This window comes from Dermacentor variabilis, chromosome 6, assembly GCF_050947875.1.
Source record: "Dermacentor variabilis isolate Ectoservices chromosome 6, ASM5094787v1, whole genome shotgun sequence".
NCBI classification, from domain to species: domain Eukaryota; kingdom Metazoa; phylum Arthropoda; class Arachnida; order Ixodida; family Ixodidae; genus Dermacentor; species Dermacentor variabilis.
The window spans coordinates 127,931,958-127,956,646 of NC_134573.1; the positions used below are offsets into that span (position 1 = coordinate 127,931,958).

Here is a 24,689-nt window from a genome sequence, read left to right on the forward strand (position 1 = left end):
CTGGTAGTCTCTTTGCACCTTGGGTGTTGGATCCCGGTCAAGTTGAACATACGTATTCGTGTCTTCTAACAGCGTCAACATCTTCTGGGAGTAGTCGACCTTGTCCAACAGAACAGTCGCGTTCCCTTTGTCTGCGGGAAGGATCACGACCTTGCAGTTGCCGCGAAGCCTCTTCACCGCTTGACGCTCTTCTGAAGACAGGGCCGAAGAAGGGGGGCCCCGCAGTCTGGAGAGAACAGACACAACACGAGTGCGGGCCTCATCACGGTGCGCGGGATCAACTTGGCTAACGGCGTTCTCCACGGCACATACAAACTTCTTTTTATCCCTTGCAGCTCCGGCGTTGAAGTTGAGGCCAAGGCTGAGGACCGAAAGCTCAGTTTTGTCTGGTTTGTACGAGGACATGTTGAGAACCGTGCACTTTCCTGCTTTGCGCTGAACGTCGCTTCGCTGGGCTTGAAGTCTGCGAATCTTGTTGTCGTGCGACAGATCATCTTTCCGTGCACGAAGGCTTGCTTGAAAATTGGCATGTAGCTGCACGCTTGCGAAATCGTTAGGCAAGCGAAACTCCAGCTGACGGCGGGCAAAGAAAGCTTGGTTCTCCAGAGTTCTTACTTTTTCCCGGCAGTCTTGGATCCGTGCTTGTAAGAGTTGCCGCTCAGCTTTGGCGATGACGCTGAGACCAAAGCGTGTCGATACAGGTCTTCCCAGACGTAGTGAACGAGGGATCAAACCCAGAGTCTTGCATTTAGAGTTAAACTTGAGGTGGCCGCGGAAAGCTGCCATTCGCGTCGACAGTGATACAAACTGGCGAATCTGCTGAACGATGGGTTGGCCATACGCCTGACGAAGGTTAATGAAGTTCAGTGTTTGACGGAAGCCCGTCTGGTCGGGATGAAACATGGTTAAAAGGTTAACAAAAACCCGGGGCACTTCGCCGACCAAATAAAGATTTAAAAGAAAAGAAGACGTTTCGGCTCCCACACGGGAGCCTTGTTCACAGGTAAAATAAACAAAAGTGCTCGAGCAGCTCGCTTAAATAGTCTAGAACACGTGACGCAGGCAGCGCGCATACACTGACGGCAGATTGCCATCGCTCCTGTTCAGAGTGTGTGGCGTAGTCTGGATCATGAGGGACTCAAGATAAAGGCGTCGAGATAGCCCCTTTTCCCTGGCAAGGACACGTGCCTTCCCCCAGTCGATTGCGTGGCCGCTTGAAGTGGCATGCTCAGCCAAGGCACTGGATTTCACATTTTCTTTTTTGACGTCATAATTGTGCCGTTTAAGACGCCTTTCAAAGTCACCAGTTTCGCCAATATACACGTAGTCGCAATCCGCGCATGGGACAACGTACACAACACCTGGGAATTTCTCTTTTGGTAATTTGTCCTTAACATTGACGAGTGATTGCCGTAGTTTCTGGTTTGGAATGTGTGCCACTTGAACATTGTATGAACGCAGAATACGGCTTAGAGCTTCACTCGTGGATGGGATATAGGGTATTCCGGCGCGCTTTTGACTAGAGGCAGCATGGGGTAACTGTGGACGTGCCATTTGTCGTTCGACAGCATTTAAGAAAGAGCACGGGTAACCACAGGCTGATAGTTCCCGCCGTACCACGCTTACGTCGGCTGCGTAGTCTTCTTGTCTCGTGCAGATTTTCTCCGCGCGTCGTAGAAGCGTCGAAACCACTGCCCTTTTGTGAGAAGCAGGTTGCAAGGAGCCGAAATGCAAGTAGCGTCCTGTGTGAGTTGGCTTTCTGTAAACTGCGAACGACAAAGTAGGCCCCTTTCTTTCAATCAGCATATCAAGGAACGGAAGCTTGCCGTCGACTTCCTCTTCTACCGTGAACTGGATCGCTGCTTCCATGCTGTTCAGGTGTGAAGTGAACGACTGAACTGCTTCTTTATGAATGACGCAAAAACAGTCGTCCACGTAGCGAAAGAATGCCTTCGGAGCAGGGCTGAACGAAGCGAGTGCTCGAGTTTCAAGTGCTTCCATTGTCAAGTTAGCGGCGGTTACCGATATAGAAGCTCCCATAGCCGTTCCGTGGACCTGTTTGTAGAAACACTCTTGGAACGTAAAGTACGTATTTTCTAAACAGAACTGTAACAGCCGAGCCAGGTCCGGTGCATCAATGGGCGATCTCTCGGGTAGAGTGGCATCCGACTCCAGAGCGGTACTGCATACATCCACGGCCAGTTCCGTTGGCACACTAGTAAAAAGCGATTTCACGTCAAAAGAGACCAGGATGTCGTTTTTGTCCAGTACGACGTCACGGACTTTGTCCATCAAGTCGTAGGAATTGCGTATGTGAGTGGCACGTTGTCCGACGAGGGGCGAAATGACACGATGTAAAAATCCTGATAGCTTGTGCAGGGGTGAACGCGTGAAATCTACAATTGGACGCATGGGAACGCCTGGCTTGTGAACCTTGGGGAGGCCATAAAGAGCAGGGGCCGAACCATTATGACAAAGTAATGTAAAATACAGTGACTTGCGTTCAGGGGGGACCACACGAAAGACATCGGCCAGAAGCTTCTGGTAGTCTCTTTGCACCTTGGGTGTTGGATCCCGGTCAAGTTGAACATACGTATTCGTGTCTTCTAACAGCGTCAACATCTTCTGGGAGTAGTCGACCTTGTCCAACAGAACAGTCGCGTTCCCTTTGTCTGCGGGAAGGATCACGACCTTGCAGTTGCCGCGAAGCCTCTTCACCGCTTGACGCTCTTCTGAAGACAGGGCCGAAGAAGGGGGGCCCCGCAGTCTGGAGAGAACAGACACAACACGAGTGCGGGCCTCATCACGGTGCACGGGATCAACTTGGCTAACGGCGTTCTCCACGGCACATACAAACTTCTTTTTATCCCTTGCAGCTCCGGCGTTGAAGTTGAGGCCAAGGCTGAGGACCGAAAGCTCAGTTTTGTCTGGTTTGTACGAGGACATGTTGAGAACCGTGCACTTTCCTGCTTTGCGCTGAACGTCACCGCGGCCACCGCGGCCACCTCAAGTTTAACTCTAAATGCAAGACTCTGGGTTTGATCCCTCGTTCACTACGTCTGGGAAGACCTGTATCGACACGCTTTGGTCTCAGCGTCATCGCCAAAGCTGAGCGGCAACTCTTACAAGCACGGATCCAAGACTGCCGGGAAAAAGTAAGAACTCTGGAGAACCAAGCTTTCTTTGCCCGCCGTCAGCTGGAGTTTCGCTTGCCTAACGATTTCGCAAGCGTGCAGCTACATGCCAATTTTCAAGCAAGCCTTCGTGCACGGAAAGATGATCTGTCGCACGACAACAAGATTCGCAGACTTCAAGCCCAGCGAAGCGACGTTCAGCGCAAAGCAGGAAAGTGCACGGTTCTCAACATGTCCTCGTACAAACCAGACAAAACTGAGCTTTCGGTCCTCAGCCTTGGCCTCAACTTCAACGCCGGAGCTGCAAGGGATAAAAAGAAGTTTGTATGTGCCGTGGAGAACGCCGTTAGCCAAGTTGATCCCGCGCACCGTGATGAGGCCCGCACTCGTGTTGTGTCTGTTCTCTCCAGACTGCGGGGCCCCCCCCTTCTTCGGCCCTGTCTTCAGAAGAGCGTCAAGCGGTGAAGAGGCTTCGCGGCAACTGCAAGGTCGTGATCCTTCCCGCAGACAAAGGGAACGCGACTGTTCTGTTGGACAAGGTCGACTACTCCCAGAAGATGTTGACGCTGTTAGAAGACACGAATACGTATGTTCAACTTGACCGGGATCCAACACCCAAGGTGCAAAGAGACTACCAGAAGCTTCTGGCCGATGTCTTTCGTGTGGTCCCCCCTGAACGCAAGTCACTGTATTTTACATTACTTTGTCATAATGGTTCGGCCCCTGCTCTTTATGGCCTCCCCAAGGTTCACAAGCCAGGCGTTCCCATGCGTCCAATTGTAGATTTCACGCGTTCACCCCTGCACAAGCTATCAGGATTTTTACATCGTGTCATTTCGCCCCTCGTCGGACAACGTGCCACTCACATACGCAATTCCTACGACTTGATGGACAAAGTCCGTGACGTCGTACTGGACAAAAACGACATCCTGGTCTCTTTTGACGTGAAATCGCTTTTTACTAGTGTGCCAACGGAACTGGCCGTGGATGTATGCAGTACCGCTCTGGAGTCGGATGCCACTCTACCCGAGAGATCGCCCATTGATGCACCGGACCTGGCTCGGCTGTTACAGTTCTGTTTAGAAAATACGTACTTTACGTTCCAAGAGTGTTTCTACAAACAGGTCCACGGAACGGCTATGGGAGCTTCTATATCGGTAACCGCCGCTAACTTGACAATGGAAGCACTTGAAACTCGAGCACTCGCTTCGTTCAGCCCTGCTCCGAAGGCATTCTTTCGCTACGTGGACGACTGTTTTTGCGTCATTCATAAAGAAGCAGTTCAGTCGTTCACTTCACACCTGAACAGCATGGAAGCAGCGATCCAGTTCACGGTAGAAGAGGAAGTCGACGGCAAGCTTCCGTTCCTTGATATGCTGATTGAAAGAAAGGGGCCTACTTTGTCGTTCGCAGTTTACAGAAAGCCAACTCACACAGGACGCTACTTGCATTTCGGCTCCTTGCAACCTGCTTCTCACAAAAGGGCAGTGGTTTCGACGCTTCTACGACGCGCGGAGAAAATCTGCACGAGACAAGAAGACTACGCAGCCGACGTAAGCGTGGTACGGCGGGAACTATCAGCCTGTGGTTACCCGTGCTCTTTCTTAAATGCTGTCGAACGACAAATGGCACGTCCACAGTTACCCCATGCTGCCTCTAGTCAAAAGCGCGCCGGAATACCCTATATCCCATCCACGAGTGAAGCTCTAAGCCGTATTCTGCGTTCATACAATGTTCAAGTGGCACACATTCCAAACCAGAAACTACGGCAATCACTCGTCAATGTTAAGGACAAATTACCAAAAGAGAAATTCCCAGGTGTTGTGTACGTTGTCCCATGCGCGGATTGCGACTACGTGTATATTGGCGAAACTGGTGACTTTGAAAGGCGTCTTAAACGGCACAATTATGACGTCAAAAAAGAAAATGTGAAATCCAGTGCCTTGGCTGAGCATGCCACTTCAAGCGGCCACGCAATCGACTGGGGGAAGGCACGTGTCCTTGCCAGGGAAAAGGGGCTATCTCGACGCCTTTATCTTGAGTCCCTCATGATCCAGACTACGCCACACACTCTGAACAGGAGCGATGGCAATCTGCCGTCAGTGTATGCGCGCTGCCTGCGTCACGTGTTCTAGACTATTTAAGCGAGCTGCTCGAGCACTTTTGTTTATTTTACCTGTGAACAAGGCTCCCGTGTGGGAGCCGAAACGTCTTCTTTTCTTTTAAATCTTTATTTGGTCGGCGAAGTGCCCCGGGTTTTTGTTAACCTTTTAACCATGTTTCATCCCGACCAGACGGGCTTCCGTCAAACACTGAACTTCATTAACCTTCGTCAGGCGTATGGCCAACCCATCGTTCAGCAGATTCGCCAGTTTGTATCACTGTCGACGCGAATGGCAGCTTTCCGCGGCCACCTCAAGTTTAACTCTAAATGCAAGACTCTGAGTTTGATCCCTCGTTCACTACGTCTGGGAAGACCTGTATCGACACGCTTTGGTCTCAGCGTCATCGCCAAAGCTGAGCGGCAACTCTTACAAGCACGGATCCAAGACTGCCGGGAAAAAGTAAGAACTCTGGAGAACCAAGCTTTCTTTGCCCGCCGTCAGCTGGAGTTTCGCTTGCCTAACGATTTCGCAAGCGTGCAGCTACATGCCAATTTTCAAGCAAGCCTTCGTGCACGGAAAGATGATCTGTCGCACGACAACAAGATTCGCAGACTTCAAGCCCAGCGAAGCGACGTTCAGCGCAAAGCAGGAAAGTGCACGGTTCTCAACATGTCCTCGTACAAACCAGACAAAACTGAGCTTTCGGTCCTCAGCCTTGGCCTCAACTTCAACGCCGGAGCTGCAAGGGATAAAAAGAAGTTTGTATGTGCCGTGGAGAACGCCGTTAGCCAAGTTGATCCCGCGCACCGTGATGAGGCCCGCACTCGTGTTGTGTCTGTTCTCTCCAGACTGCGGGGCCCCCCTTCTTCGGCCCTGTCTTCAGAAGAGCGTCAAGCGGTGAAGAGGCTTCGCGGCAACTGCAAGGTCGTGATCCTTCCCGCAGACAAAGGGAACGCGACTGTTCTGTTGGACAAGGTCGACTACTCCCAGAAGATGTTGACGCTGTTAGAAGACACGAATACGTATGTTCAACTTGACCGGGATCCAACACCCAAGGTGCAAAGAGACTACCAGAAGCTTCTGGCCGATGTCTTTCGTGTGGTCCCCCCCTGAACGCAAGTCACTGTATTTTACATTACTTTGTCATAATGGTTCGGCCCCTGCTCTTTATGGCCTCCCCAAGGTTCACAAGCCAGGCGTTCCCATGCGTCCAATTGTAGATTTCACGCGTTCACCCCTGCACAAGCTATCAGGATTTTTACATCGTGTCATTTCGCCCCTCGTCGGACAACGTGCCACTCACATACGCAATTCCTACGACTTGATGGACAAAGTCCGTGACGTCGTACTGGACAAAAACGACATCCTGGTCTCTTTTGACGTGAAATCGCTTTTTACTAGTGTGCCAACGGAACTGGCCGTGGATGTATGCAGTACCGCTCTGGAGTCGGATGCCACTCTACCCGAGAGATCGCCCATTGATGCACCGGACCTGGCTCGGCTGTTACAGTTCTGTTTAGAAAATACGTACTTTACGTTCCAAGAGTGTTTCTACAAACAGGTCCACGGAACGGCTATGGGAGCTTCTATATCGGTAACCGCCGCTAACTTGACAATGGAAGCACTTGAAACTCGAGCACTCGCTTCGTTCAGCCCTGCTCCGAAGGCATTCTTTCGCTACGTGGACGACTGTTTTTGCGTCATTCATAAAGAAGCAGTTCAGTCGTTCACTTCACACCTGAACAGCATGGAAGCAGCGATCCAGTTCACGGTAGAAGAGGAAGTCGACGGCAAGCTTCCGTTCCTTGATATGCTGATTGAAAGAAAGGGGCCTACTTTGTCGTTCGCAGTTTACAGAAAGCCAACTCACACAGGACGCTACTTGCATTTCGGCTCCTTGCAACCTGCTTCTCACAAAAGGGCAGTGGTTTCGACGCTTCTACGACGCGCGGAGAAAATCTGCACGAGACAAGAAGACTACGCAGCCGACGTAAGCGTGGTACGGCGGGAACTATCAGCCTGTGGTTACCCGTGCTCTTTCTTAAATGCTGTCGAACGACAAATGGCACGTCCACAGTTACCCCATGCTGCCTCTAGTCAAAAGCGCGCCGGAATACCCTATATCCCATCCACGAGTGAAGCTCTAAGCCGTATTCTGCGTTCATACAATGTTCAAGTGGCACACATTCCAAACCAGAAACTACGGCAATCACTCGTCAATGTTAAGGACAAATTACCAAAAGAGAAATTCCCAGGTGTTGTGTACGTTGTCCCATGCGCGGATTGCGACTACGTGTATATTGGCGAAACTGGTGACTTTGAAAGGCGTCTTAAACGGCACAATTATGACGTCAAAAAAGAAAATGTGAAATCCAGTGCCTTGGCTGAGCATGCCACTTCAAGCGGCCACGCAATCGACTGGGGGAAGGCACGTGTCCTTGCCAGGGAAAAGGGGCTATCTCGACGCCTTTATCTTGAGTCCCTCATGATCCAGACTACGCCACACACTCTGAACAGGAGCGATGGCAATCTGCCGTCAGTGTATGCGCGCTGCCTGCGTCACGTGTTCTAGACTATTTAAGCGAGCTGCTCGAGCACTTTTGTTTATTTTACCTGTGAACAAGGCTCCCGTGTGGGAGCCGAAACGTCTTCTTTTCTTTTAAATCTTTATTTGGTCGGCGAAGTGCCCCGGGTTTTTGTTAACCTTTTAACCATGTTTCATCCCGACCAGACGGGCTTCCGTCAAACACTGAACTTCAACGGCAGGAATACACGCAGATCTGCAAATTGGCTTTCGTTGCAAAAATAGTAAGCCTATAACCCACGAAAATGTCGTCTCCAGACGGAGCCACTCAATTCCCTATCGAGCGCTGGTTTGGCGCGTACATCCCATCCTCGTTCTAACGCATAACTGCAAATTGGCTTTCCCTGCAAAAACAGTAAGCCTATAGCCAACGAAAATGTCTTCTCCAGACGGAGCCACTCATCTCCCTCTAGAGCGCTGTTTTGGCGCGTATATCCCATCCTCGTACTAATGCACGAGTTCTCATTGACTAACGGCATGAATAAACGCATACCTGAAAATTGGCTGTCCCTGCAAAAACAGTAAGCCTATAGCCCACGAAAATGTCGTCTCCAGACGGAGCCACTCATCTCCCTCTAGAGCGCTGGTTTGGCGCGTATATCCCATCCTCGTACTAACGCACGAGTTCTCATTGACTAGCGGCTTAAGTAAACGCATACCTGCCAATTGGCTTTCACTGCAAAAACAGTAAGCCTACAGCCCAGGAAAATGTCTTCTCCAGATGGAGCCACTCATCTCCCTCTAGAGCGCTGTTTTGGCGCGTATATCTCATCCTCATTCTAATGCACGAGTTCTCATTGATTAACGGCATGAATAAACGCAAACCTGGAAATTGGATTTCGTTGCAAAAACAGTAAGCCTATAGCCCACGAAAATGTCTTGTCCAGACGGAGCCACTCCATTCCGTATCGAGCGCTAGTTTGGCGCGTATATCCCATCCTCGTACTAATCCACGAGTTCTCATTGATTAACGGCATGAATAAACGCATAACTGCAAATTGGCTTTCCCGACAAAAACAGTAAGTCTATAGCCCACGAAAATGTCTTCTCCAGGCGGAGCCACTCAATTCCCTATCGAGCGCTGGTTTGGCGCGTACATCCCATCCTCGTTCTAATGCACGAGTTCTCATTGATTAACGGCATGAATAAACGCAGATCTGCAAATTGGCTTTCGTTGCAAAAACAGTAAGCCTATAACCCACGAAAATGTCGTCTCCAGGCGGAGCCACTCAATTCCCTATCGAGCGCTGGTTTGGCGCGTACATTCCTCGTTCTAACGCATACCTGGAAATTGGCTTTCCCTGCAAAAACAGTAAGCCTATAGCCCACGAAAATGTCTTCTCGAGACGGAGCCACTCATCTCCCTCTAGAGCGCTGGTTTAGCGCGTACATCCCATCCTCGTTCTAATGCTGGAGTTCTCATTGATTAACGGCATGAATAAACGCATACGTGCAAATTGGCTTTCGTTGCAAAAAGAGCAAGCCTATAACCCACGAAAATGTCGTCTCCAGACGGAGCCACTCATCTCCCTCTAGAGCACTGGTTTGGCGCGTATATCCCATCCTCGTACTAATGCACGAGTTCTCATTGACTAACGGCTTGAATAAACGCATACCTGCAAATTGGCTTTCACTGCAAAAACAGTAAGCCTATAGCCCACGAAAATGTCTTCTCCAGATGGAGCCACTCATCTCCCTCTAGAGCGCTGGTTTGGCGCGTATATCTCATCCTCATTCTAATGCACGAGTTCTCATTGATTAACGGCATGAATAAACGCATACCTGAAAATTGGCTTTCCCTGCAAAAACAGTAACCCTATAGCCCACGAAAATGTCTTCTCCAGACGGAGCCACTCATCACCCTTTAGAGCGCTGGTTTGGCGCGTATATCCCATCCTCGTACTAATGCACGAGTTCTCGTTGATTAACGGCATGAATAAACGCATACCTGCAAATTGGCTTTCACTGCAAAAACAGTAAGCCTATAGCCCACGAGAATGTCTTCTCCAGACGGAGCCACTCAATTCCCTATCGAGCGCTGGTTTGGCGCGTATATCTCATCCTCGTACTAATGCACGAGTTCTCGTTGATTAACGGCTTGAATAAACGCATACCTGCAAATTGGCCTTCACTGCAAAAACAGTAAGCCTATAGCCCACGAAAATGTCTTCTCCAGACGGAGCCACTCAATTCCCTATCGAGCGCTGGTTTGGCGCGTACATCCCATCCTCGTTCTAACGCATACCTGGAAATTGGCTTTCCCTGGAAAAACAGTAAGCCTATAGCCCACGAAAATGTCTTGTCCAGACGGAGCCACTCAATTCCCTATCCAGCGCTGCTTTGGCGCGTATATCCCATCCTCGTACTAATCCACGAGTTCTCATTGATTAGCGACATGAATAAACGCATACCTGCAAATTGGCTTTCCCTGCAAAAACAGTAAGCCTATAACCCACGAAAATGTCTTCTCCAGACGGAGCCACTCATCTCCCTCTAGAGCGCTGGTTTAGCGCGTACATCCCATCCTCGTTCTAATGCTCGAGTTCTCATTGATTAACGACATGAATAAACGCATACCTGCTAATTGGCTTTCGTTGCAAAAACAGGAAGCCTATAGCCCACGAAAATGTCGTCTCCAGGCGGAGCCACTCATGTCCCTCTAGAGCGCTGTTTTGGCGCGTATATCACATCCTCGTACTAATGCACGAGTTCTCATTGACTAACGACATGAATAAACGCATAACTGCAAATTGGCTTTCACTGCAAAAACCGTAAGCCTATAGCCCACGAAAATGTCTTCTCCAGGCGGAGCCACTCACCTCCCTATAGAGCGCTGGTTTGGCGCCTATATCTCATCCTCGTTCTAATGCACGAGTTCTCATTGATTAACGGCATGATTAAACGCATATCTGCAAATTGGGTTTTGTAACAAAAACAGTAAGCCTATAGCCCACAACAATGTCTTCTCCAGACGGAGCACCTCAATTCCCTATCGAGCGCTGGTTTGGCGCGTATATCCCATCCTCGTACTAATCCACGAGTTCTCATTGATTAACGGCATGAATAAACGCATAGCTGCAAATTGGCTTTCGTGGCAAAAACAGTAAGCCTATAGCCCACGAAAATGTCTTGTCCAGACGGAGCCACTCAATTCCCTATCCAGCGCTGCTTTGGCGCGTATATCCCATTCTCGTACTAATCCACGAGTTTCTCATTGCTTAGCGACATGAATAAACGGATACCTGCAAATTGGCTTTCCCTGCAAAAACAGTAAGCCTATTGCCCACGAAAATGTCTTCTCCAGACGGAGCCACTCATCTCCCTCTAGAGCGCTGGTTTGGCGCGTATATCCCAACTTCGTACTAATGCACGTGTTCTCGTTGATTAACGATACGGCGCTGCACTCATCTCTTCCGTTTCCTTTCCAAAAATCACTTCACACACACACACGTTGATTAACGGCTTGAATAAACGCATACGTGCAAATTGGCTTTCACTGCAAAAACAGTAAGCCTATAGCCCACGAAAATGACTTCTCCAGACGGAGCCACTCAATTCCCTATCGAGTGCTGGTTTGGCGCGTACATCCCATCCTCGTTCTAATGCGCGAGATCTCATTGATTAACGGCATGCATAAACGCATATTTGCAAATTGGCTTTCGTTGCAAAAACAGTAAGCCTATAACCCACGAAAATGTCGTCTCCAGACGGAGCCACTCAATTCCCTATCGAGCGCTGGTTTGGCGCGTACATCCCATCCTAGTTCTAACGCATACCTGCAAATTGGCTTTCCCTGCAAAAACAGTAAGCCTATAGCCCACGAAAATGTGTTGTCCAGACGGAGCCACTCAATTCCCTATCCAGCGCTGCTTTGGCGCGTATATCCCATCCTCGTACTAATCCACGAGTTCTCATTGATTAGCGACATGAATAAACGCATACCTGCAAATTGGCTTTCCCTGCAAAAACAGTAAGCCTATAACCCACGAAAATATCTTCTCCAGACGGAGCCACTCATCTCCCTCTAGAGCGCTGGTTTAGCGCGTACATCCCATCCTCGTTCTAATGCTCGAGTTCTCATTGATTAGCGACATGAATAAACGCATACCTGCAAATTGGCTTTCCCTGCAAAAACAGTAAGCCTATAACCCACGAAAATGTCTTCTCCTGACGGAGCCACTCATCTCCCTATAGAACGCTGGTTTAGCGCGTACATCCCATCCTCGTTCTAATGCTCGAGTTCTCATTGATTAACGGCATGAATAAACGCATACGTGCAAATTGGCTTTCGTTGTAAAAAGAGTAAGCCTATAACCCACGAAAATGTCGTCTCCAGACGGAGCCACTCATCTCCCTCTAGAGCGCTGGTTTGGCGCATATATCCCATCCTCGTACTAATGCACGAGTTCTCGTTGATTAACGGCATGAATAAACGCATACCTGCAAATTGGCTTTCACTGCAAAAACAGTAAGCCTATAGCCCACGAGAATGTCTTCTCCAGACGGAGCCACTCAATTCCCTATCGAGCGCTGGTTTGGCGCGTATATCTCATCCTCGTACTAATGCACGAGTTCTCGTTGATTAACGGCTTGAATAAACGCATACCTGCAAATTGGCCTTCACTGCAAATACAGTAAGCCTATAGCCCACGAAAATGTCTTCTCCAGACGGAGCCACTCAATTCCCTATCGAGCGCTGGTTTGGCGCGTACATCCCATCCTCGTTCTAACGCATACCTGGAAATTGGCTTTCCCTGGAAAAACAGTAAGCCTATAGCCCACGAAAATGACTTGTCCAGACGGAGCCACTCAATTCCCTATCCAGCGCTGCTTTGGCGCGTATATCCCATCCTCGTACTAATCCACGAGTTCTCATTGATTAGCGACATGAATAAACGCATACCTGCAAATTGGCTTTCCCTGCAAAAACAGTAAGCCTATAACCCACGAAAATGTCTTCTCCAGACGGAGCCACTCATCTCCCTCTAGAGCGCTGGTTTAGCGCGTACATCCCATCCTCGTTCTAATGCTCGAGTTCTCATTGATTAACGACATGAATAAACGCATACCTGCTAATTGGCTTTCGTTGCAAAAACAGGAAGCCTATAGCCCACGAAAATGTCGTCTCCAGGCGGAGCCACTCATGTCCCTCTAGAGCGCTGTTTTGGCGCGTATATCACATCCTCGTACTAATGCACGAGTTCTCATTGACTAACGACATGAATAAACGCATAACTGCAAATTGGCTTTCACTGCAAAAACCGTAAGCCTATAGCCCACGAAAATGTCTTCTCCAGGCGGAGCCACTCACCTCCCTATAGAGCGCTGGTTTGGCGCCTATATCTCATCCTCGTTCTAATGCACGAGTTCTCATTGATTAACGGCATGATTAAACGCATACCTGCAAATTGGGTTTTGTAACAAAAACAGTAAGCCTATAGCCCACAACAATGTCTTCTCCAGACGGAGCACCTCAATTCCCTATCGAGCGCTGGTTTGGCGCGTATATCCCATCCTCGTACTAATCCACGAGTTCTCATTGATTAACGGCATGAATAAACGCATAGCTGCAAATTGGCTTTCGTGGCAAAAACAGTAAGCCTATAGCCCACGAAAATGTCTTGTCCAGACGGAGCCACTCAATTCCCTATCCAGCGCTGCTTTGGCGCGTATATCCCATTCTCGTACTAATCCACGAGTTTCTCATTGCTTAGCGACATGAATAAACGGATACCTGCAAATTGGCTTTCCCTGCAAAAACAGTAAGCCTATTGCCCACGAAAATGTCTTCTCCAGACGGAGCCACTCATCTCCCTCTAGAGCGCTGGTTTGGCGCGTATATCCCAACTTCGTACTAATGCACGTGTTCTCGTTGATTAACGGCTTGAATAAACGCATACGTGCAAATTGGCTTTCACTGCAAAAACAGTAAGCCTATAGCCCACGAAAATGACTTCTCCAGACGGAGCCACTCAATTCCCTATCGAGTGCTGGTTTGGCGCGTACATCCCATCCTCGTTCTAATGCGCGAGATCTCATTGATTAACGGCATGCATAAACGCATATTTGCAAATTGGCTTTCGTTGCAAAAACAGTAAGCCTATAACCCACGAAAATGTCGTCTCCAGACGGAGCCACTCAATTCCCTATCGAGCGCTGGTTTGGCGCGTACATCCCATCCTAGTTCTAACGCATACCTGCAAATTGGCTTTCCCTGCAAAAACAGTAAGCCTATAGCCCACGAAAATGTGTTGTCCAGACGGAGCCACTCAATTCCCTATCCAGCGCTGCTTTGGCGCGTATATCCCATCCTCGTACTAATCCACGAGTTCTCATTGATTAGCGACATGAATAAACGCATACCTGCAAATTGGCTTTCCCTGCAAAAACAGTAAGCCTATAACCCACGAAAATATCTTCTCCAGACGGAGCCACTCATCTCCCTATAGAACGCTGGTTGAGCGCGTACATCCCATCCTCGTTCTAATGCTCGAGTTCTCATTGATTAACGGCATGAATAAACGCATACGTGCAAATTGGCTTTCGTTGTAAAAAGAGTAAGCCTATAACCCACGAAAATGTCGTCTCCAGACGGAGCCACTCATCTCCCTCTAGAGCGCTGGTTTGGCGCATATATCCCATCCTCGTACTAATGCACGAGTTCTCATTGATTAAGGGCATGAATAAACGCATAACTGCAAATTGGCTTTCCCGGCAAAAACAGTAAGCCTATAGCCCACGAAAATGTCTTCTCCAGACGGAGCCACTCAATTCCCTATCCAGCGCTGCTTTGGCGCGTATATCCTTTCCTCGTACTAATCCACGAGTTCTCATTGATTAACGGCATGAATGAACGCATACCTGCAAATTGGCTTTCACTGCAAAAACCGTAAGCCTATAGCCCACGAAAATGTCTTCTCCAGGCGGAGCCACTCACCTCCCTATAGAACGCTGGTTTGGCGCGTATATCTCATACTCGTTCTAATGCACGAGTTCTCATTGATTAACGGCATGATTAAACGCATACCTGCAAATTGGCTTTCACTGCAAAATCTGTAAGCCTATAGCCCACGAAAATGTCTTCTCCAGGCGGAGCCAATCACTTCCTATAGAGCGCTGCTTCGGCGCGTATATCTCATCGTCGTTCTAATGCACGAGTTCTCATTGATTAACGGCATGAATAAACGCATACCTGCAAATTGGCTTTCGCGGCAAAACAGTAAGCTTATAGCTCAAGAAAATGTCTTCTTCAGGCGGGGCCACTCACCTCCCTCTAGAGCGCTGGTTTGGCGCGTATATCGCATCCTCGTACTGATGCACGAGTTCTCATTGATTAACGGCATGAATAAACGCATACCCGCAAATTCGCTTTCGTTGCAAAACCGAGTTGAATTATCTTGTCCGTGCTGGTCGTCACGGGGATGCCGAGGACTCGTTTAATGCTTTTCCTGGTGAGCGCGTCAATCTTGTTGTCCTCCGACCGCGACCAGCTTAGCGCAGAAGCCACGTAGTTGATATGGCTCATGAGGAAGGCGTGGTAGATCCTTATGAGGTTGGCTTCGCTGATGCCCCCCTTCTTGCTCGTTACTCGCGAAACGAGTCTGAGCATGTTCTCCGTCTTCGCGCTGAGTCGCGTGATCGTTTGCGCGTTGCTGCCCTTTGCATTGAGGAGCAGTCCGAGCACCCTGAGAGTATCCACCCTCTGGATGCGCTGACCCGTCTTCGTTCTGAGTTCGATCGGTTCTTGGTCCAGCGTCGTGTCGAACTTGCGGCCTTTTCTGTCGGGCCGATACAGCAAGAGTTCCGACTTGGTCGGCGAGAGGACCAGTCTCGTGCCCTCGAGGAATTCTTCCGTGACGTGCAAGGCCTCTTGCAGGGCCCGCTCCACCGCTGCGTCCGAGCCACCGCCGCACCAGAGGGTGATGTCGTCCGCGTAGAGAGCGTGATTGAGATTGGCGGCCGCGATTCGGTCGAGTCGGACTGATAGGTCTCTCATGGCGATGTTGAAGAGCGGTGGAGATAACACCGCACCCTGCGGCGTGCCGCAGGCTCCCAGTGCATATCCGTTTGACTTGATCTGGCCCAACTTGATTGTGGCCTTGCGGTCTCTTAGGAAAGAGCTCACGTACGCGTGGAAGCGTTCGCCAAGGTTCAGTCTCGTCACAGAGTAGAGGAGGTGCTTGTGTTTGACCGTGTCGAAGGCCTTGGCGATGTCCAGCGCCAAGATGCCTCGGACGACTCTCGTGACCACGTCGACTATCTGCCTCTTGATCAGCAGCATGACCTCTTGAGTGGACAGCGAGGGTCTGAAGCCGACCATATTCGGCGGGAGAAGGTGTCGTTCCTCGACATGTCTCGATATTCTGTTTTGGATGACATGCTCCGCCACCTTGCCCACCCAAGACGTGAGCGAAATGGGTCGCAGACTGTCTATGGCTGGTGTCTTGCCTGGCTTCGGAATTAGGATTTCCGTGGCTTCCTTCCAGGCATTCGGTAGGTTGCCGGACTCCAAGACATCGTTGATTTCTTTAGTGAGCAGTTCGATCGAGCCGTCGTGCAGATTTCGAAGGAGTCTGTTCGAGATTCCATCCGGCCCGGAAGCCAATCTTCCGTTGAGGCCTTGAAGGGCCGCTCTGACCTCCGAGACGGAGAAGGGGGAGTCGAGCTCCTCGTCCGCCTTGCCGCCATAGGCCGGGTAATCTTCTGGCCCGGACTGCCCGATGGGGAGGTAGCGACGTGCGACTTCGTCCATCACTTCGTTCTTAGATGCGCCTTCGCTATTGAGCTTGTGGACCAGCCTATCGATGGCCAGAGTGTGATTTCTGTTGGACAGCGTGTCGTCCAATAACTGCTTAAGGAGGTTCCACTTGCCTCCCGCACGGATCTGGCCGTCGACCGACGCGCAAACTTCGTTCCATTGCTGCTGGCCGAGCTCTTTGCAGTGCGATTCGATCTCGCGGTTGAGGGCCGTGATTCTCCTCCGGAGGTTGCGATTCAGCTTCTGCGTCTTCAATCTGGCCGTGAGGGAATTCTTGGCTTCGAGCAGGTGCGCCAATCGAGCGTCCATGCGGTTGACCTTGAGGTCCGTTTCAACGGTCCTGGTGACCGCAGCTACGTCCTTCTTGAGCTGCGCCACGACGTCCGCAAACGACTCGTATTTTTCGGGGTCATCCTTCCTTCTCTTTCGGAAGGCGTCCCAGTGGACTATTTCGAACGCCCTTTGCGGGGCCGCGCTGACCGGTAGGGAGATTTCCACGATGTAGTGGTCACTGCCCAGGTTCTCTTGCAAGTTGTGCCACTCCGCTCCCGGCGCGTTCTTGACGAAGGCCAGGTCTGGGGTGGTGTCTCTCGAGACCGAGTTTCCCATGCGCGTGGGGTAATGGGGGTCGGTTATCAGTTACAGAGAGCTGTCAGTCGCTGCCTGCAGGAGTCTGCAGCCTTTGGGAGTGCTTCTCACATAGCCCCAGGCTTCGTGCGGCGCGTTGAAATCTCCATCCATAACAAGCGGCGTCTCCCTCGCCTTGGATGATGCCTTGGTTGTTAGGCTGTAGAAGGTCTGCCGGTTGTCCCTAGGAGAGCAGTACACATTGATAACGTAGACGCTGTTCTTCAGCCAACTGTTGGGTATGATCTCGACGAGCAACGCTTCCAGTTTGGTGTTGCCAAGACGGAGATCGTGCTCCTGGAAGGCGCACTTCTTTGCAATAAGTATCGCGATGCCGAGCCCGCTCTCCGCCAACGAGGAGACAGCTCGGTATCCCTGGAGGGAAATAGTTTCCATGCCTGTTTCCTGAAGCAAAATGACGTGGGGCCTCTCTTGCGGCTCCCGGGCCTTGATGAACTGCACCAGTTGAGGCCTGCGCCTCCGGAAGCTGGCGCAGTACCACTGCCACACGATGAGTTTACTATCCGGTCTGGCCATGGTTGGGCATGTTGGACCGGAGGTGGGCTCGGGTGCCATCTTGCTCGTCAGCCCACGACTGCTGATTGTCCTGCAGCATTTCGCTGGACACCGCCTCGGGCCTGGCGGCGTCGCCGTAGTGTAGGTCACATCGCTTGGCAAGCTCGTTCTCAAGCAGTTGCACTCTGAGTAGAAGGGTCTGGTTACTCTGTACCAGCTCGGCAAAGGATTTTTGCATGCGGTCCAAGGACCTCTGCATGGCAGCCTCCGCCGTGCTCACATCCTCAACCGTACCCTGGGAGGAGGTGGCTCTGCGCTTGACCGCCATTGCTGTGGCCCCTTCTTCCGTAGACGTTTGCCTTGCCGCGGCCGCTTGGACGGCGCTGGCGTTTCGAAAGCCCTCAAAGTCGGCCTTCATTCTCTGAATTTCCTTCTTGAGACTGGCGTTTTCGCTCATCAACTCGCGATCCTGGGATCGTGCGCCCGCTCGCTCTCCTGTGCGGCGGCGTGTTGCGTCCGGCCCGTCTGCTTCGTCTGTTTCACTTTGTCGGCCCAGGTGGGACCTCCTGCTATGCGCACCTTAGACTTCGAGCGGCCCCTAGATTGAGAGCGCCCTCGTTGCACGGAGCGCCCACGTGAGCGGGAGCGCGTTCTAGAGCGTGAGAGACTGCGCGAGCGGGAGCGCCCCCTCGAAGAACTCCTCTTCCGTAGCGCTGACGTCAGTGCCTGGCTCACCTCACGTGCCGCGTTGGCGCCCTTCTTGGCGTCGCCAGTTTTCTTCCGCCGACGCCTTCAGCGTCTCTGCCTGACGACATGCGGCGTTTGGAAGCGTTGCTCGCACTTACGATCAGCCGTTGGGTGAGGGCTTCCTCCGCATATGCCGCATTTCGCCTCACACTGGTGGCCTTCAGTGGGGGACGCGGCTCCGCATCCCCTGCACTTCTTCATGCTCGGGGTCGGACATACCTCGGCCCTGTGGCCCAGTTCCCCACAACCGTAGCACACATCAACTTGCCTTCTGTATAAAGAGCAGGGCAGCATGCCCGCTCCACAAATGACAAAGTTCGGCACCCTCAGTCCGTCGAACAGGACGATAACCGTGGTGGTGGTCTTGATGCGACGCACCTCCAACGCGGTGGGGTTCCGCTGGTGTACGATCATTGCGCGGAGCTGAGCGTCGTTGAACTCGATGTCGACTCCCCTCACAACACCCTTGCATGTATTGTCCGAGGCAGCCATGTACGCGGCCACTTCAAGGACCCCTTCGCGCAGGTGGATCTGTTGAACCATCGCGTAAGCACGCGCGTTCCTTTCTTCTGGTGTTGAGACGACGTAGATGTTTTGCACGTTGTTTGGGCAGACGATGTCTTCGCCAACCTCGTCGGGTGAAAGCGCCGCCGCCATAGCCAGCGCTTGTGCCACCCTAATAGTGCTGATCTTTTTCACGTCGAGGCCACCCCTTGGCCTAACGATGATTCGAATATGGTCCCGTGGCAGTCTCGGGAGCCTTGAGGCTGCGGCCAGCTTCTTCAGCGCGTTCCGCGGGGCTGCCGTGCGGCGGCCGCCCCTGCCGCCTCCCCGATTTACCGGGCTCGGCGTCGACTTGGAAGTTTCTTCCCTTGCCTTCATCGTCTTGCCCGTTGCCATGGTCCAGCCGGGGCACCTTACTTCTCCGGGGGTGATTTCTACCCCCTCCACCATCTCGACTTCGGGCATGATGCCCCACCACACCGGAGTTAGGCCAAGGCCTAGCCCGTACTCCTCACGAGCGTTAACCCGTTAGGGTTAGAACAGCCCGGCGTCGCGAGAAGTTCAAGGTCGTTTAAAAGTTCGAGAAAAGCACCTACCGATATAAATCCGGTATCGGCTTGATCCCCGCAACAAACTGCGTCGAATGATGCACAATGTTCAGGCGTTTCCGCGGACTGTACCACCGAAAACATTTGAGGAAACGGGAGCCGATGTTTGCGCGTCCGCACTTCTCGGCGCCCCCTGGCGATCTCGCTTTCACTGCAAATTGGCTTTCACAGTAAGCCTATAGCCCACGAAAATGTCTTTTCCAGGCGGAGCCACTCACCTCCCTCTAGAGCGCTGGTTTGGCGCGTATATCCCATCCCCGTACTAATGCACGAGTTCTCATTGATTAACGGCATGAATAAACGCATACCTGCAAATTGGCTTTTGCTGCAAAAACGGTAAGCCTATAGCCCACGAAAATGTCTTCTCGAGGCGGAGCCATTCACCTCCCTATATAGCGCTGGTTCGGCGCGTACATCCCATCCTCATATTAATACAAGAGTTCTCATTGATTGACCGCATAAATAAACGCATATCTGCAAATTGGCTTTCGTTGCAAAAACAGTAAGCCCATAACCCACGAGAGTGTCTTCTCCAGGCGGAGCCACTCACCTCCCTATAGAGCGCTGGTTTGGTGCGTAGATCACATGCTCATACTAATGTACGAGCTGTCGTCGATTACGGGCATGAATAAACGCGTGACGGGAAATTGGCTTTCGCTGCAAGAACAGTAATGGAAGATGTCCTCTCGAGTTGGGTCCAGTCACCTCCGTATAAAGCGCTTGAGCCTATAGCCGGTTACAATATCTGCGAAGGTAGATTCAATTGCATTTATCGAAAGCGATGGTTGAGCGCACATTTCACTGGCCATGCTAATGAATATACGTGATGAATTCAATTCGCGTGATGAGTAAATGGTTGTGCGCCGATTGGCTTTGCCAGAAAAGAGGTAAGCCTATAGTCTGTAAAAATGCCTGCGAAGGTAGCTCCACTGACTTCTATGGAAAGCGCTAGTTGAGTGCATATTTGACTGCCCATGCTAATAATACATGTGACGACTTCAATTCCCGCGATGAATGAACAGTTATGCGGCGATTGGCTTTGCCGGAAAAGAGGTGAGCCTATAGTCTGTAACAATGCCTGCGAAGGTAGGTCCACTCGCTTCAAATGGAAAGCACTATTTGAGAGCACATTTCCCGGTCGATCCCGAATAATACATTATGGAGACACTCGTCTAGTTGCCAAAGCCAACAGCACATTATTGGCATGGCCTCCATTACAGAATCGAAAGTGCGCTATTTCAATACGTTCAGATTGAATGGCGCCAAACCGAGTGTTTTGCACAACTATAGAGCTAAAATGTTTTTTCACGAGAGTGCAGCCAAGGTGGCATGCCTAGTAGTTGGTTCTGACCCTCGTCTGTTCTGAGTTGTGCAGCCCTGCTCTACACAGTCCTCATCAAAATTGGAGAAGGTACCACCAGCTAAGTTAGCTCTAGCACCAGTGCCCCTGATGTGATGTGCAAAAGACTAACGCTTTTGTATGTATGAGAGCACCACGAAAATTAGGCACTATTCGTTAAGAAATATGAGAAAGCCCCGGGTCCCAATGCTCGCTATCTGTTTCGGGCCATATCTGCGCCGGTCTTCTGGTTCTTCTTCCTTGTGATGTCGCTTTCACTCTCCTAGAAGGATTGCTCGCCGATGGACAGTTCCCACTGAAGTTGCTGGAATCGGGACCTCGCCGCTCATGGAACATTCGGCTTTGAAGGCTGTGGTACGTTGCTTTCTTATGCCGCCTGCCTCGAGCTGTAGCTATTGAAAGCACTTGTTAGAAAGGCCTCACCTTTCTCTTTTAACTTTTTTGGTCGGTTTCAACGGTAGCCCAAAAGACGAAAGAAAAATGCCTTAAATGCAACGGCGGGATCGACACTAATACCAGAGTCCTTTAACCAAACAAAGAATTTAGGGACCCTTCTTGTAATCCCTATTTATTGAGGATGCGGTCGGCATAAACTTAACAGGCATGCATGGCACAGCGACCAGCCAACAGAATTACAAGATTTCATGTTCAGGTTGATAAGGCCTGGACCTACCAATTTAGCTGCCATGTCGCGTAAAACTAACTTTTTTTATCCTTCACCAGAGTCGAGATGGGTCGCCTCACCTCATCAGCCAAATAAATAAACTTTTACTACCTCTTGCACACCCTTAACCGCATTTTAGGCTAAATCGGATTCCTTTGACATATCAAGTTATAATTAGTGTTTGGCTTGGCTTGTGAAACCTCCTTTCTGACGTCTATTTTATGTCATATGTGCCTCTGAAATGTGTAGTCACGTAAAACTTGCGATACGTTATACTTAGTGTTGGCTCTGCTGCATGAAGCCTCTGGTTTGACATTCTTTTTTGTCACCAACCTGGGTATGTGACAGTGGGTATGTGCCGCTCTTCAGTGAAGCTTTTCTACGCCAACTCAGATCACTGTATATGTGCCACTAAGCTTGCGCATAGACTTCACGCCAGCACCACCAGAAGGCACAGCGTGTCCAGAGCGAAGGTGGATAGTGGAGCCCCAGTTGCTGTGAGCGCCTCATACACGACGCATTTCGGCCATTGACATACTTGGATAGTCATCGTAGTTAGTGTTACTGTTCTGTCGACATTCTATGCGTCTCTCTACACCGCTTTCTTTCTGGGCCCCAGAAATCCTCAAACTACTACTTTGTAGGTTTTCTCGTGGGTCCTTTCCCTAATTGACTGGAACAAATAGAAGCCTCCATTCAACTTTTAAACAATATACATCTGAGGCATGCATGCCCACCGTTGGTGAAGACTGTAGAGACGTAGGTCCAGTTGAAGTACGTCACCAGGTCGGCCATGGCTCGTGCCTGCGTCGACTCATTCGAGGGCGCCACGCTGACGTAGTAGCTCTGCGTCGAGCTCAAGTCGGGCTGCAGCCCGTCGAACGCGTAGCCGACCACAGGAATCTTGAAGAGGCTCATCAGGCTGTGCACGTCGATCGCTCCGCCTTCTAGCAGCGGGCCGACCAAGGCCACCATGTTTTTCTCCGGAGTCGTGTCTTCGCACCGCGCGGCGCGCATGAGGTCCTCTTGGGGTGGCGGCCGGTGGTAAGGGTGCGGTTCCTCGCGGTACTCGATTTTGGACCACGCCGATCGCCGGATCATGTGGGAGACTTGTTCGAGCGCGATGGCCGTGTACTGGCAGCTGTCGCGCACCTGGATGCCGAGCGTGGAATTGGGCAGCAGGTCCGGCCGCGAGTTGATGTCGTCCACGGTCTGTTCGATGTAAAGGACGACGGTTGAGGTGAGCTCTCAAAGTATAGATTGGCACGAATATCCCGAGTATGCTTGGACTGGGGGCGTATCATCTAAGTGTCCGCCTAGAAGACATGTACATTTCGTCTGCCGCTGAAGTTCTGATTGGCCGGGCCGGGGCACGCGTCAGAAGGAGACAGGCGTCCCTAGCCAATCAGCACTGCAGCAGCAGACGAAATGGACATATATCCACTTGGTGGACACTTACAGAATACATCCGCCTGGGCTCCTTATAAACAAACTCGCAAATTAACATCTGCGTGACTAACCGATAACCAGAGCTGAATACTTAAAGAAAATAAATTGACTTGCTGTCGAATTCCGGGTTGAAGAAAGGTAATCAATCGATCACAAAAGTGCGGGAAACATTTTTGTTGTACGTGCAACATGCATCGCATGCATAGAAATCTGGCCGAATAGCTCTGCGGCGTAAAATTGGATTAATACACGGAGAAAGAAGAGTTCGAAGGAAAAATTGCGCAACGAACTTGAAGCCAGGATAATCGGCCCAACACTTGATCATGGCGCGCCATGCTTTAGCATCTTCCCGCGACGACATCTCACGACAGCACGACAGCAACGCGCGGAATCCGCATTCTCAGGCTTTAAAGAAAACAATAAATTTATGCACTGCAAATATAAACGACTGTAGTTGCACGAAAATAATGGGGCGAAATACGCACCAAGCGCTTGGCAAGGCACCCGAACTAGTGGAGGTAGATTAAAAACCTACCGCGAACCAAGCACAATGGGCCGAATTCATCGAGCAGCGTCAAGCGCTGGGCCAACTTGTTGATGGAGAAAACGCAAAGGGGATGGTGTATTCTTCCCTTCTAGTTTATTCTCTTCCTTCGCGGATCAATCATTCTATAATTGCGTGCCAATTGCCGCCACCGTATAAAAATCCATATATCTACAGATTGTCTCTAAATTACATGTATAGAACTTTGCCTGCTTGGATTTGTCCTTGTGGCCATGGAAAGCTTATCTATTGCCCATAAAGAAAGCGCTAAGTGTATATCTTTTTTGGTTGTCCATAATCTGTCGGAAGAGGTCGTCTGCAAGAATTCTGCCCAGAGGAGATGAAAAAGTATATTTTGGGAAAGGTAGAAGGTCAGCCTGAGGTAAAAGTCCTCTACCTTGATAGTCTTTTCAGTGAGGAAAGGACAAGCAAAAAAGAGGACATGAAGGATAGCGATGAGGACAGGCTGTAGGACACAGTCGTGCCCTTCACAGTCATCCACAGCCACGCGTCAAAGCCTGTTTGGCTTAGAAATTCTAGGAGAACCAGGATCGCTCGCTTCATTGATATAATGTTTAGCAGAGGGCCGAGAAACACTTCTTGATTCAATGGATTGTGGCCAATGAGCGCAAACACAGAAGTCAATGCCTCCCGTTGCAAGGCGTACTGGCGCCAAGTTACGGGTATGCGCTTCACCGTCCCAGGCATGACCGTTCGGTGAGCCCGCTCGTCGGACGCCGCGCACGCACCGTCACGCAAAGGCAATATTAAATCTGTTTTATGTTGGATGCCATACGGACTCCGATATTTCATGCGTGGACCGAGCCTATAAGGGTAGCTGTTCCGACTGTCCTGCTTTTCGCAACCTCTTGCAGTCGCGTTCCGCCATACTTCGAAAAGAAATGAGTTGCGGTCCAGTCTTTAGAAGTGGATGGCGAGAAGCATGCTTATTAGTTCACAAAAAGACTAGGGCCCTAAGTTCAGGGACTCATTGTAGACAGTCTAGTGGTTTCGAATTAAAAAAAAAAGCCGATACACTTTTCGTAAATGTACTGTCACTGCATTACGAAATTTCTCGCGCGTGTAAAA

At 50.7% G+C, this 24,689-nt stretch overlaps 1 protein-coding gene across 1 annotated transcript in view; it reads right to left on the reverse strand.

Annotated features, from left to right (window-relative positions):
* Positions 1-24,689, reverse strand: part of LOC142585202 (metabotropic glutamate receptor 1-like) — a 104,163-nt gene that overhangs the window by 78,227 nt on the left and 1,247 nt on the right. The window contains exon 3 of the mRNA XM_075695762.1: positions 22,345-22,819. Within this exon, the coding sequence (XP_075551877.1) occupies positions 22,345-22,819 (475 nt within the window). The remainder of the gene's footprint in view (positions 1-22,344; positions 22,820-24,689) is intronic.